At 44.0% G+C, this 15,692-nt stretch overlaps 1 protein-coding gene across 1 annotated transcript; it reads left to right on the forward strand.

Annotated features, from left to right (window-relative positions):
* Positions 1-224: 224 nt before the first annotated feature.
* Positions 225-14,819, forward strand: LOC115084869 (leucine-rich repeat-containing protein 15-like). Its single transcript, XM_029590238.1, has 4 exons — positions 225-402; positions 3,967-4,407; positions 7,631-8,238; positions 11,507-14,819. Exons 1-4 carry the CDS (start codon positions 255-257, stop codon positions 12,371-12,373), a joined length of 2,064 nt encoding a protein of 687 aa, XP_029446098.1. The 5' UTR covers positions 225-254; the 3' UTR covers positions 12,374-14,819.
* Positions 14,820-15,692: the final 873 nt, after the last annotated feature.

The raw sequence follows: 15,692 nt of genomic DNA on the forward strand, positions 1-15,692 counted from the left end.
AGGAGTAAAATATGTCCTTCATGGTTAGCAAGACTCCATTGGCAACAAAAATTCTCCTTTTTAGATGGAAAAATTGATATCACCTACTGAGCACACATAGTGAGGTGAATTACGGGATGCCAGGAGTTAAAGCAAAATTAAAAGATCATTTCCCTCTTTTTCCAGTCACACTCTTGTGCTTTGCTGCTGTCCCTTTCTCTTGCTGTGGACAATTGGAGGAAATGTTCTCTCATCCAGCTTTCTCTTCCCCTGCAATGATTCTAGCTGACAGGGAAGAATCCAGGACACACAGCTCTCTCCAGCAGTGGTCAATGTCTGGAGCAGAAGAGACAACGGCTGCCAGAGCCAGCAAGGGTCTAAGCAACAAAACCTTGGTTCACGCCTACAGATTTCTCATGGAAGGTAAGAAAGCCTGAAACAGTAAGACAAGGGAGGCTCAGAACTCCATCCAAGATCTGAGCTATTGACGTCACTGTCTGTTATGCTATGTCTACTGAAAGGGAAGGACAGATGGATTTTGTCTTACCCTTTCTTTCTAAATTACTGTCTCTACATTATCAATCTACTATGTCAGTTTATTTAGCATTTTTTATCTATCGTGGAAGCAGCATATGATGCCACAGACCCCACTTGATCTCTGGCTGTACCTTTACTTCTCTGCAGCTAAGGAGAAGTGGCATCTGAGGTCAATATTCAGCTGACTGGTGAACAGAACAGTTACCCAGGTAAAGTTACTCCGATATCCAGTGGAACATACTCAGATAAAATGATGTGGTTAACTACAGGACGAGTAGTTGTTTGACCAGATTTACTCGGCTACTGTTAGCTTGGTAGTGCTGAATTTCGGCGCTCACTGGCAAAAATGTAATCAGGCGCCCTGGAATGCTTCCATCATTGCCTGTGTTTCTGCGGCTAAATTTTGTGAGGATAATGAGTTACCCAGACAAAGTTTTAGTCAGAAATAGAGGAAAATTTTAAAATCTCTAAAGCTTATCTGGTCAGAGCCTTGAGCCTTTGAATATCAATCTCTATCTACGTATCTTGCTAATTAACCTATGGCTGTTCTAGCTATAGTATCTGCCCTTAAACAGGGGTTTTGAAAAAGTGTCAGTTTAGTGAATGGGGGGGGGGAGAAAGAGAGAAATCTGAGCGTGATTACAGTTGTAATGGTTGAAACGATGTCCACACTACAGCCCTCTGAGGTGAGGAAGTCCAGGCCTTGTGCAAAATAACAGGGTCAGTGCTTCCATTAGGCAAACTAGGCAGTCACCTAGAGTGCCAATATTTTTGGGGTGGCAAAATCCTGCCAGTACAAGGCACAGGAGGGTGCTCTGTCAAAATGAATATCAATGAATGGAGCACCATGCTGCAGCCACTCCCACTATAGGAGACAGTGATGTGCTAGAGCTGCTGCCAATAGGTAAGTTGGAGGAGGGTGGTGCATGACTGAAGGTTTGTCTAGGATGCCAAATATTCGTGCATTGGCCCTGAATAAGAATGCATAGGGGCGGATTTTAAAAGGGTTAAGCGCATAATATACATGTGTAACCCTTTTAAACCCCTCCTGCATGTGCCGAGCCTATTTTGCATAGGCTCAGCGATGCGCGCGAGCCCCGGGACGCGCATATGTCCCGGGGCTTCAAAAAAGGGGAGGAGCGGGTCCAAGGCGGGGGCGTGGCCAGACACCTCCGAAGGCCTGCTAGGCCAGGGGATCACACACCGGCATTTGGCCGGCGCGCGCAACCTATGCCTGCCCAGAGGCAGGCGCAAATTAAATAATAAAGGTAGGAGGGGATTTAGGTAGGGCTGGGGAGTGGGTTAGATAGGGGAAGGTGGGGGGGGGGGGGTGGGAAAGGAAAGTTCCCTCCGAGGCCGCTCCAATTTCGGAGCAGCCTCTGAGGGATCGGGGAAAGCCAACGGGGTTCCCCTAGGGCTCAGCGCGCGCAAGGTGCACAAGTGTGCACCCCCTTGTGCGCACTGATCCCGGATTTTATAACATGCACGCAGCTGCATGCGCATGTTATAAAATCGGCCAAAGATTTGTGCGCACAAATCTACACCCGCGCGTAGGTTTGAAAATCTGGCTCATAGTGTCCAGACTCAGAATTCATGAATACCAGGGTTCAGAAAAAAACCATACTGTGGCTGCAATGGCTGCTCTAAATGGGTGGAGAATTTGAAAGGAGAATAAACCCCAAGTAGCTGCAAGTGAAGACTAATGGCAGTGTAACTCTACAGAGGCTGATGCTGATACTGATAGAGCTAGAAACCCAAAGGAGCAGGACGAAACTGCTAAGCTTAAAAAAAAAGATGGTTTGATACAAATGAGAGGATAAGGAGGGTTTATGAAACAGCTTTAAGCAGAGGTCTAGGGAAAGGACTTCTGCCTCAGGATTCTCTTCCTATGGGACTGCTGAGTAAGATTTTTAGAGATTGGGTTGTCATAGAAGAACAATATAAAGAGGAAACCCTGTTCCTGTTTCCCCTCACCCCCCAGCTCTATCTCACAGAGTCCTTGTGATAAGAGGGACAGAGCTGCCTGTCGGATATCCCACTGTTTGTCAGTCCATCACTCAAAGTTTCCAGAGCTGATTTCAAGAAAATGATGATTGTTGTTAGAAAGAAAAATGTGTTTATTTTCTATCAAAGCTACTATCGTAAAAATCACTTTGCAAAAAAAGGAGCATACTTTCTCCAAAGTTTTAGTCACGTCTACTGCAGTAAAATTTATGGGTTAACAAAAAAAAAAAAAAATGTTCTAAGTACAGAGAATATAGTTCATGAAGCTCCAAGTCATGTTTTCCCAATTCTTGTCAACATCTTGCTGCAAGCATCAGACTCTCTGAAGGTGCCTAAAGCAGGAAGACGAATAAACAGAAAAGTGCTCCGGGGTCAGCCCTGTGGCTCATGCCACTCTGCTGTGCTCGGCAAGCTCAAGCCACACACTTAATCCCAAGGAAGACAGACACTCTGGCTTCCCAGTGAGGCTCGCCAGCCAAGAGCGAGGCTCAGGGGAGACTTCCTGCTAGGTCTTCTGGCCGGCTAGGACATATGCCTCAGCTCAGCTGTCTAAAAATGGGGGATAAAAAGACATTTGGATAATTCATATATTTATTTGTTACGCATTTGGCTACTTCTGTAACCAAAGCAGGGTACAAAAGCAGCACAAGAAACTGTTAACAGGAGGAAACAAAATGAAAACCGCACCCATCTGACAACATAACCGTACAAAAGCCCAGTCATTAAATCCCACAATTGAAACTCACTGACCAAAGAAACATATTTCTTCCTAAAACACAAGTAATGCACAAACTATAAACAAGAAAATGACATTAAAAAAAACCCAATAATGTAAACCATCATAATCAATAATACAGGACCAAAGAATATAAAACAAAGGTCCAGCCAGAACCACAATTTAAAATTGCTTAACATTTTAACCTGGTTCACTCAAAACAGCAATAGTCCTGAAATATTTTGTGCAAATAAATCAGGAGTCAGTGTGTAGAAATGCAAAGGTGCAGCCTCTCACCCCACTGCTTTGCTTTACCAGTTGGCTACAACATGCCACAGCTGTACTGCAAGGCACATGGCTGAAGTCTGAGTGACTCAGCCATCCTACAAGTGCTGCAATGACCAGGTGAAACATAAATAGGGAACACTGCAATGCTTTTACAATAGAGATCAGTTTTATGTATTCGTGTGTCTTGTGATGTCACAGTTGGGTTTTTACTTGGCCATTAGAAATTAGTTCTGATGAGGGTATAAAAGTGGCCTATCAGACAGATTGCGGTCCTGGCGAACAGTGTAATTACCCTGTGATGCCAACTGCCTTTGCAAGAGGTGGGCTTCGGTCACTAGAGAAGCACCAACCACTGCTCCTGCCTGTCCTGTAAAGTATTGGTTAAGCCTCTGTATGACTCTGTATGAACTTTATCTCATTTCTCCTTGCTTTGGATACGGCAGAGAGTCCACTCCAGCGATTCCTGGCACCCACCCTGTTGCTGAGCAGTTTCATCATTGCCGCATCGGCTTCTGGTGACCCATCCTGCCCGGCAAACTGCACCTGCCTGCCTCACCAGCAGCACATCCTGTGCCCCAATGCCAGCCTGACCACTATCCCCTCAGGCATGTCAAATGGCACATTGGAGCTGTACCTGCAGTACAACAACTTCCCTACTCTGCCTGCCGGCTTCATCCCTGACCTCCCCAAACTCAGCAGCCTTTACCTCAGCTACTGCAATATCTGCTGCATCGGAGCTGGAGCCTTTGAGGATCTGAACAACCTGAGATACCTACACCTGGAGAGCAACCTCCTCGAAGATCTCCAGAGCAGTGCTTTCCAAAACCTCAGCAGTCTGCAGTACCTTCACCTTGAGAACAACAGGCTCAGTTACCTGGGTCCAGGTAAGAAACCAAGCACAGGCAGGGTGACCAGCTGGCCCGAGGTCTTAAGGGACGGGTGAGTCAGCCCTGAGCTTTCAACGCCTGTTTTAAATGCTTGTTTGTTTTCATATTGACAAAATTCAGGAATTCTTTGTAAGATGACTAGAAAAAACGAGGACTGGCTTGCCTTGGAATTCAGTGGTGATACTGAGCACAGGCAACTGCTAGGATATCCAGGACTGGGACAAACTTCATATAGGGTCTTCACTTTGGACCACAGAGCACCTGATTAATCAGGCCTACATCATCATAATTTTTAACACAGGAAAATTTCTGTTATATTTATTGTAAGGTAATAGAAAGTCTCTTAAGTTTACCAAGCACTGATACACCCCCATCTCATGTCTTAGTAGAGTGTAGCCATGTTCAGCTGAATAACAGCTGAACTGTTCTACTGTGGGTAGCAATACATTCTACTGTGCTGCAATAAATTTAAAAAAAAACCATTTACATTTTATAAAATACCTATGAATATAAAAGGTATGCATGTTTTACAAGACGTGCGTATGTCTTGCTGAAGATACCAGCATTCCCTCATACAATTCTGAGGTCCCATTTGTATTCACCTCATGGTACTATTGTCCAAATTTGCCTGAGATAATGCTATTATACAATATCAATTAGCAAGATAAACAAACTTATAATCCATATCTTCTTACTCAATGGGGTCATGGTGCCTAATGTTCTAGATTTTGCTGTAATGTAATTGAACCCTTTGGAAATGTAACACTTTAACATATTCCATAGAATCATACAGGAAACAAGCAGCTAAGATTTGGGATGTACTATTATCAAGAAAAAAGTGAAAAAGGCATAAGTGTTTCCAAGTGTTTTATATGTGTATTTTCTAATCAATGTGGGTTATGTAATTTTTAAAAATAACCAAATATTAAGTGTATAAATATTAAATATAAATATAAATATATTAATAAATATATATTATAAATATATATATATATATATAAATATATATTATAAATATATATATATATATATATATATATAAATATATAAATATATAAATTAATATAAATATAAATATTAAGTGTAGAAATATTAAGTGATGGGTAGGATTACTGCCTCCTGAATGTCTCAGCTTTGCTTCATCAACCTAAGCATTCCAGACTCATAGTAAAGCAACCCAGAGTTCACATCTTCTCCTGACTTAGGGGCACAGCTGGGAGCTGAGGGACCATTAAACATCCCATGGAGCTCCCTACAAGGGAGAAAGACAAGGTCTCAAAGCCCTCTAGACTTTGTATCTCTTCTGTAACTTCACATACAAACCACACACGGGCCAATACAGTAAAAATCGCGGGAGAGCCGGCGCTCCGATGCGAGCACCCACTCTCCCGACGTGCGCCCAGTCACTCTCCTGGGCGCGCGATTGAGTATTTAAATGAGGACCCGCAGTAAAAGGAGGTGCTAGGGACACTAGCACGACCCTAGCGACTCATTTTTGACAGAAGTGGCGGCTGTCAACGGGTTTGACAGCCGACACTCAATTTTACCGGCGTCGGTTCTCGAACCTGCTGACAGCCATGGGTTTGGAAAATGGACACCGGCTAAATTGAGCGTCCATCTTCCAACCCACGGGCAGATTTAAAAATTTTTTTTTATTTTTTTTTTTAATTTTGAGGCCTCCAACTTAATATCGCTATGATATTAAGTCGGAGGGTGTACAGAAAGCAGTTTTTTCTGCTTTTCTGTACACTTTCCCTGTGCTGGCCAAAATTAACTTCTGCTTTTGGGCAGGCATTAATTTCTGAAAGTAAAATGTGCGGCTTTGGGGCACCGGGGCTAAAGGTGCGCTCGGCTGAGCACACCATACTGAATCGGCCCGTGTGAGTATTGTTCCACAAATACAAGTTTACTGAGGTTTTTGGTAAATTTGACTCAAGAAGCTGGTTTAGCAGAGTGTAACTGAAGATTGCACTCTGTCTATTAAAGAGGAAAACTTACAACAGGATAAGTTTTGCTTTGTTAAAGACAACATCTATTTCCACAATAAATGGGAAAACTTAGAGAATATAGTTAAATGTAAAAATCGATGACTGATAATTTTTCTTAAATCTGAAAGACTTTTGGCTTTGAAAATGTTCTTATGGACCAGTAAAACTTATTCCACTGATTGCAAGAGCATTTTATCTTCTGATTCCACGAAGGGAATTAGGATCAGGGGAGCACCTGGATTTGTCCCAGATCTCTTCACATAGCTTAGCTTTACTGCATTTCTAGAGACTTCTGCAGATCTTTTGGTAACTCCAGCTACCTTGATTGTGAACGTTGTGTTAGAACTAGATAGAGATTGGATACTGAATTTGTCTTTTTAAGCACAGGTAGGAGATTTTTGACAATCAAAAGTCAATTTTCCTGATGTAGCTAAGGCAACAGAGAAAAAGAGAGAACAATTTTTATTATTACATTATCATGTTATCCAGATTGTTGCATAGTTAACGTTAAGAATTCTAAAGATATGTATTTTGACCTTTCTCAATTGACCGGGCCCAAGTGTCTTCCCTAGAAACTATGCCTGAGTCTGTTTCACTGGGTGATGGACATCATCTCTGGTAAGAGCGGGGTGATGCCAGCTGCCATTTGTCTCTTTTTGTTTGGCTTTCTTTTTTTCTCTCCCATGTCCTTAGTTTAATATCTGCACCATCCCTTCATTTGGTGGACTTTTGTTTGTAACTTTTGCTTTTCTTTCAGCATTTGTTTTCTTTTGTAACTTTTTTCAATGGTATAAGCTTTCTGTACAAGAATCATTCTTGGTTTATACTGTAAACTTATAAATAAATAATAATCCAAGAATAAGGACATAGTTGCCATTTTCTTTTACTTCCAGATCCCTTTAGAGATATTGTGTGCCTAAGTAGTTTCTAAGACCTTAGAGAAACGAGAACCGCTCTCAAGATAAAGGCATTGATGACCTCATGATTCCAGTATGATTTACACTAGGTTCTTTTGTTTCCCGTGGTTTTCTTCTGTTACTCATATCATGCATTTAGCAGGTATGGTTTTTTTGTAATTCACCCTTAGCGTGTCACATGGGGCATGTAAAAAAAGTGGAACTAACTAAATAACTAAAGATGGAGATGAAAACAGTGGGCATAGGGAGGTAGAGAGAGTTTGCTCAGTCCTTGTTTGCTTTTACCTTGTTGTTGTCTTGGTCTTTCCTCCTCAGGTGTCTTCTCAGCCCTGAAGAGTTTGAGTGCCCTATATCTGAGCCACAACTTGCTGACTGAGCTGTCAGAGCAGGCTTTTAGTGGCATATCCCAGCTGCGCTGGCTATATCTGAGCAGCAACCGGATCACCAACATTTCATCTCAAGCTTTCTTGGGTCTTACCAGTTTGAGGATACTTGGCCTGGACTACAACAATCTGACTAGTTTTCCATCTGCAGTGCGTACCGTTGCTAGCCTTCAGGTCCTACACCTGAGTGGCAACCCCATCAAGAAGCTAACATCTCTCTCCTTTGGGAGGAAGCTCCGGTCACTGGAGCAGCTATTCCTGGATAAGTTGGGGCTGCTGAAAGTGACTTCCTTGACTTTCTACAGGTTGCGCAGACTGAAGATCCTGAGCCTGAGGAACAACAGCCTGGAAACACTCCCAGCTTTGTTTAGTCTCAAGACCTTCACAAGTCTGCTTCTGAGTGGTAACCTTTGGAGGTGTGACTGTAACATGATCTGGCTCCATACCTGGCTACAGTTAAGAAAGTCCCAGGAGGAGCGTAGTCAGGTGCAGTGCAGCAGCCCCGATGCACTCCAGGGACAGATGCTTGTCAACGTGGAGGTAAGGGACGTTGATCTTGCAGTCAGAACACCTTTGCCTCTAACAGGGCTGGCTCTTGGCTAACCAGCACCTTGTGTGCAGATTTGAATTGGTACACACTCCCCCAGGTGAAAAATACCAACTTCATTTACACGACCACCTGAGGCCTTGCTCTTAAAATTCCCATCCTGCCCCCCCCTCCCCACACTTTCCATTCCTGCTCAGCCTTTTAACCTCCCCTCCTCGCTCTTATCTTCTGCTCCTACTTGCCCCTCCCACTACATTTCATCCCTGCCCCCACCTCTCCTTCCATCCTCCCCTTTCTGCCCCAGCCAAGCCTCCCTGACTGAAGTACTGCTCTGGGAGCCTGATGTTTCTTGACACAGCTTTCTGCCCTCTTGGGTCTGGTCTCTCTCTCTCTCTCTCTCTCTCTCTCCTGCATGGTTCAAACAGTGCATCACACTGGCGACAAAGCTGCTGGCAGCAGGAAGTTCCAGGGCCCCAGCACAGCTCTCATATCATGATGGGGGGGGGGGGGGCAGCAGCAATTTGGTCCTGTGGACTACAGGGGAAGTGGGGAGCACTGGGCAGCAATTCTTCTTTACCCTGGGGGCAGGGGAGGAAAGGAGAAGCGTCAACAACCCGTTTTCAGCCCCAGAGCCCCTATCAAAAGAGGGACCCTGGCTCTCCTTTGGCCCGGCAGCTGCATCAGGAGGGAGGGGGGGGGCACTAGTGCCCCCTGGTTCTTGCTGCCAATGAGTAACCACACATAGCTTGCACACTCGAAAAGCCAGCCCTGGCCTCTAACACCTGCAGCTCGATGATTGTGGATTGTGGGTTGTAGCTTGTGATCAAAGCAGTTAGACCACTGTAGACACCCATCTATAAGGACAGACTACCTAGACCACCCTGAGCCTTGAATAATGTCCAAACTAGCAGGATGAGCCAATTCTGGTGTCTCTCATACCTCGCAGAATACAGGGACTTGCTTTTCTTAAGGACAAGGCTACTGCTGCATGATGAATAAAGTCTGAAGTTAAACATGTAGACCTGAAGGCTAGCAGCACTGTATACTGCCATGCAAAAGATCTGAGTTCTGATTCCAAGCCTGACATCTGTACCTTCGCCTTGCTGTGGAGGGCTGGGGATGGAAAGAGTTCCAATAATTGCATAAAACCATCATCTTCTGGCCAGATTTAGGGTGCGTGGAGGCAATTTCCAGTAGCCCACTTTGCTGCAAAGTTTATGAGTATTTTAGTGTGCATGGGCCCTTTGCAGCTACTGTGTAGTTTCCCTTTGAAAGTGGCCTGCAAAGTACGCGAGGACGCTGCTATTTCTGTGGGTGTGGAATCAGGACAAATCATCACACAGACATTTGAAAATGCAATTGTACACACATTGTTTACTCCTCCAGCCTTTGAAATTTGTGCTCTTTGGGGGCCGATGCAATACCATGCAACTGTGGCTAGCACACGGCTTAAAAAGCGATTGGACGTGTGTCCATAACCCCCGCTGCAGTATGGAGATTAGAGCGTCCAAACCGTGCGGCCAATCAAGAGTGTGGCTAATAGCGCTCGTGACATGTAAATTCCATGTAGATGATGCTATTAGTCAATACCCACAATGCAAAAAATTTCCCACATGGCCAAGATGCCCATTGCAACATGGCAAATTTTACGCCAGCCAGACAAGCCATGCTCAAGGGCTCATTGATAAAAACAAAAAAAATCCTGCTTTTTGTGCTTCCTCCTGTTAGTATTGTCATGATACTAAATAGGAGGAACCATAGAAAGGAGATCCAGTTTAAAAAAAACAAAAATGTTTTGGATAAAAAAAAATATATATATATATTTGCACAAGATACACAGCCCAGGCTATGTATCTTGTGTATGTATATTATGCCGGTAGAGAGAGAAAACAGACATAAGAAATTGCCATACTGGGTCAGACCAAGCGTCCATCAAGCCCAGCATCCTGTTTCCAACAGAGGCCAAACCAGGCCACAAGAACCTGGCAAGTACCCAAAAACTAAGCAGATCCCATGCTACTGATGCCAGTAATAGCGTCTGTTTTCCCAACCCACACCGACAGCCACCTCTCCTGTGCGCCCGCTGCTGAGGAGGTGCTAAGGCCACACAATCTTCCCTAGTGTCTCCTTTTTAGCATGACCCCCTCATTTAAATATTGCATAGCACGCCCAGTAGAGGTGGCTGAGCATGCATTAGGAAAATGGGCACTCAACATTGAGCACCCGTTTTCTTTGCACAAATATTGCATCAGCCCCCTTTATGTGTGGAGCTCTGGCTGAGTACTGTCACTGTGATGGCTGGGACTGGGTTAGATGGGTGGAGGGGAAGGGAGGTAAAAATGGGAACAGCATTGGGTAGCTGTGAATTAAGGATCATGGTGGTGCATCCCCTGTAGAGGGCCAGTTACCCAAAGAACCAAAAGAAAACTGAGGATCAAACTAGGGTTGCCAACTGTCGGGCCGGTTTTCAGGCATTGTGTACATTGTGTACATTGTCCCATCAGAAGTACTGACCAGACGCTAAATGTCCAGTTTTGCAGGAGGATCCTCCTTTTTCCCCACAACCACTTAGCTAGAGGAAGAGAGAGGCAGGTCGGAGCCTATCAGAGGAGAGCTGTGCTATATCCCTGCCTCCTTTCCCATGCTGTGATTGGACAGCATGGGGAGAGGAGGAGGTGCACAGCACGGCCCTCAGCGCCCAGTGGTTCTGCAGGTACATAGATACACTGTTTAGGCAGGTCACGGGCAGGATCTAAAATGTATGCAAATGAGGGGGGTACCATTCCCCCACCCCCACCCCCTTCCCCAGTCCTCAAGTGCCCAGTCCTGGTCTATGGAAAAGTTGGCAACCCTAGATCAAACAGATAATTAGGTCTGGTTCAGCCTGTCACCATCACACTCCAAGATGTTCAAAGATGATTGCAAAAGATCCCAGGGCAGTGCTTGCAAGCAAGAGATCTTAATTCCTTTGGTCTGGCCAAAACATAATAAAGGATGAACAAGACAGTGTCTGCCAGCACTCCCGCTGTTTAAAATGGAATTAAACATTTGATAGGATCAAGACTAGGGGGAGGGGTCTATATTAATACCAGCAACAAAACCTTCCTATCAAACGTGTGTTACTGTGTGATCTCAACAATTTCTCTTTCATGTACATGCTCGTATTTATGAAAGCATCATCAATAATATAATTATCTATCTATCCAGTCTTCAGGTTACATTTTTCATTCCTTTTTTTTTTTTTTTATTTCCACCCTCTAGTTACAAAAGCTAACTTGCCCACCTTTTGGCTTTGAAGTCACTCTATCACCCTACAAAGAGGTCAGTGGAAACCCCCCAGTCACTGAGCAACCAGCTAAGATCCCTTTACCACAGCCCACCACCAAAGCTACAACTCCCTCCACCATCAAAGCAACGCTACCAACCACCACCAAACCCTCCACAACTGCAAGCAACCACGTGCCAGAGAAATGGGACCCTTGTCTGTCTAACCATGTTAGCAACATAAAGGTAAAAAGCAAGGGAGAGTCTTCCTTAATAGTCACCTGGTCCTTTTCAGGTGACCAAGAGCAGTTTGAGGTGCAGTATGCGACAAAGAAAACGAAAGAGGTGCTGCGAGTGACTGGTGGATTACTGGAAGTGGAACTTTCTGGGCTGCAGACTGGCATGGAGTATACCATCTGCGTAATTCCACAGAATAAGGACATCTCAAAGTGTTTATCCCCCACAGCCAGGCAATGCTCAAAAGGGCAGACTGCAGGCACCTCTGGCTACGTCCAACCAGTGCATTCTCCACCAAGTCAGGTCCATTCAGCAGTAGGTACTGGAGTTTCCATCACTGTGGTGGTGGTACTGGTTGGATTACTTCTGGTAGGTGTGTATAAGCTGCGGTCCCGCTCCATTAGATTCCAACGTTACTATGATGAAGATGAGATGGATAACAGCAACCATTTCCATGTAGACCCTTCCAAACAGGAGTTAGACCCGGTGTATGATGAGATTGATGACGACAGGCACATATACGTGATGGCCTCTAACCAGTGGGCTATAGATGGAGAGGAGAAGTTAGACTGCAGCCTTGCAGCATCTTCCACTCTGCCATCTACCCCAAGGTACATAAACCTCTAATACCTTTTGTGTATTCTGTCTCCCCCCGCAATCAGGAGATCACTGTGCTAGCATTTGGCAGCCGACTATAGGAAAGCATAAAGAAGATCCAGCTCTCCAAAAATCTGAAAACTAAAGGCAATAAATTCATTTTAAGATGAGGATTATTGCCAATGTTTTCTCTCTACTGGATGTTTTACTATTTTATCAGGGGAACAAAAGCCAGAAACTGAGTAGGATCTGTGATATTACAGTAGGAAGAGGAAATTAACAGCCTGCAGTCTTTATCTGCCATCACGTTTCTCTTTCAGTGCCTTTGAAGCTGTTTGTGATAAACTTCTTTGGATGTATGCCATATTATTACCTGCCTACTAATTCTCATTGCACAGCCACAATCCCTCTGCTGGACAATTCTATTGTGTTTTTCTATTTATGTTGCATGATGAATGAGTTTCATGTAAAAAAAAAAAAAATTTGATTCACGTCATTAGTGCTCAGCAGCAGTATTTGTGGAGCCAAAACAGACCTCTTTGGTTCTTTTTAAAAGTGACATCCCAGGATTGATTTTTTGGTGAGGCCCAAGGTAAATAGGGGTGGGCACTAGCCATATGAGCTTGAGCCATGCTAGTTATACTCTTAGAGAGAATTAATGCATCTGATAACGGATTTCTAAATAAATAGTCTGCAACAGAGGTCATGCATTATGGGTGATAATTTAAAATATTTTAAACACAATAACTATGAGCACTTACCAATTCTAAACCACTACATAAACTTTCTCTGTCTCTCTCTTTTAACCTCCACACTTACCTCTCTCTCTCTCTCTCTCACCCACCACTTGGTCTGTCCCCAGTAGTCATTCTCTCTCTCTTTGCTCCCTCCCCGTATCCAGCAGTTTCTCTCTAGCCTCTCAACCACCTATCCTGTCCTCAGCATCATCAGCCTCGCTCCAAGTCTATCAAATCCCCCTCCCTTCCCCTTCATGGTAACTGTCTTAGTGAGTCTTTAGCTAAAAACTGATGATGACTCACAGGGACAATCACTGGCCAAAATGGCATTCCAGGCAAGGGTTTTGTTAGACCTCTCCCACTCTCCTTCCCGCAGTACTTATCCCCCTGTGTGGGGGAAGAGTGAAGCTCCACATTGTTGCCATGTGGTCTAGAGAAGGATGGAACAAAACCTCAACAAAAACCCTGCATCCTGAACTCTATAAATTGATTCTCTGCATCCACAGAAACTCCCCCAACAATAGGTGCAAGAGCAGAGCTACAATATTTCCCCTTTTTAAAAAATATTTAAAATTCTGGTGTCACCCCCAGTATTAGACGTATAAACTCCCTCCACTACCAGGCACTTTATGAAGTAATGCAATATCCTGCAAAAAATGCAACCTCTGCAGCTATAGTGCAAACCTGCCATACCCAATACACTGATTTCCAACCTCAAACAGCAACTCTAACCATGAAAAGGCAACACTGCAAATTTTGCCGGGCCCTAAAACACCAATACACCTCCTACTGGAAACACAAAACAAGTCAAAGTGCTTTTGATCCCTACACAGAAACACATGCTAACAGAATCCCTCACTTTGGGCACACACCAAATTCAGACCCTCACCTAATAAAGAATAAGTGACTACAAATTAGAAATAGAAATGTGCAGACAAAAACTGATCTAGAAACCCCAAGAAGCCAGACTTTGCATGCATAAGAATATAAGATATGCCATGTTGTTAGACCAAAGGTCCATGAAACTCAATATCCTGTCTCCAACAGTAAACAATCCGAGTCAAAATATCCTGTCTCCAACAGTAGACAATCCGAGTCTCCAACAGTAGACAGCAGATCCCAAAGAGTCTAGGACCTATTTCTTGTTGCTAACTCACACAGATAAGTGGAGTGTTTCCAGTCTACCTGGCCAATAACTGTTTTATGGACTTTTCTTCCAGGAAGTTATCCAAACCCTTTTTAAATGTGACTATGCCAGATACGTTGACCACGTTCTCCAGTTAGGGTTGCCAACTGGCTCCAGATTTTCAAGAGAGGCTGATCCAGTCCTGCTTTTACTCACCTGCATGCAGGTGCTTATAGTCTTGCTTATAGACTTAGGGAATGCAATAGGGAAATCAGATTAAATCCCAGTATGCAATGGGGTAAAACCAGGACTGGATCAACCTGTCCTGAAAATCTGAAGCCAGTTGGCAATCCTACTTACAGCAACATATTACTCACTTAAATTATGTGTTGATTGGAAAAATGCTTTCTCCATTTCAATTTGCTGTTAGTTTAATGGATTAAGTCTTACTGAAAGTATAAAAATGGATTAAGTCTTACTGAAAGTATAAAACTGGAGAAACAGAAAATATATTTCCTCCTGTACTGTGAAAAATGCAAAGATATAAGAGATGCATATTCCAAGTAGTGACATATTTCAATCACGAATTGCAAATAAAATGTTTTTTTCCACATTTGTTGTCTGGCATTTATTTTTCCAATTGCATTTCATTTCTTTTCTTGTCTGCCTTGCAACTCCTTTTCCAGAGTCTTCTTTCCATTTTTTGTTTCTTCTCTTCCTGTCTTCTTCACTGTCTCCCTACATCTGTCTTGGACATTTATTCTTTCCTTTCATCTCTGTTCTCCATTTCTATCGTTTTTACCCCTCTATCCACTTATAGCTAGGTTTCACCCTCCTCCCCTTCTTTAAATCTCTCACATACCTACTAGGTTTCTATCTCATCTCTTCCCTATTCCATTCTTTTACACGTCTTAATTCTTCCCCAGTCTATTTCCCCCTCTTTCAGCCTCTCTACTTACGATCTTCCCAGTTCTTATCTACTTTCCTCTGCCTCTCACCTCTTACCAGTCCTAGCACTTCCCTTTCTTCTGTCTCTTACCCCTACCCAGTCTCCTATTATCTCTCATTCACCGCCTTCCCAGGCCCATTTCCATTCTCTCATTCCCTTCACAGACCCATCTCTTTCCTCTTTCTCACCCCATTCCCAGCTCTCCACGTCTTTCACACTATTTCTTAACCCTACCCACCCTTCATTTGCTATTTTCTTACCCCCAACATCCATCTACATCTTACCCACCCCATTCACATCCACCATTTGATCTAACAAATCACCACTCATAGCCCATCACCCAGTCTCATGATCCCTGCCCTCTTCCACCATTTGCCCAACTTCAAAGTCCCTACTCTCCCTTCCCCATCTCAGAGTCTCCGCCCTCTTTCCCTCTCCCAATCTCAGGATCCCTGCCCTTTTCACCCCCAGTCTCAGGGTCTCTGCTGTCTTCCCCTAAATCACTTTAAAAATCCCTGTTCTCTCCACTCACCCAAT

Source organism: Rhinatrema bivittatum, chromosome 2 (genome assembly GCF_901001135.1).
Source record: "Rhinatrema bivittatum chromosome 2, aRhiBiv1.1, whole genome shotgun sequence".
Classification (NCBI taxonomy): domain Eukaryota; kingdom Metazoa; phylum Chordata; class Amphibia; order Gymnophiona; family Rhinatrematidae; genus Rhinatrema; species Rhinatrema bivittatum.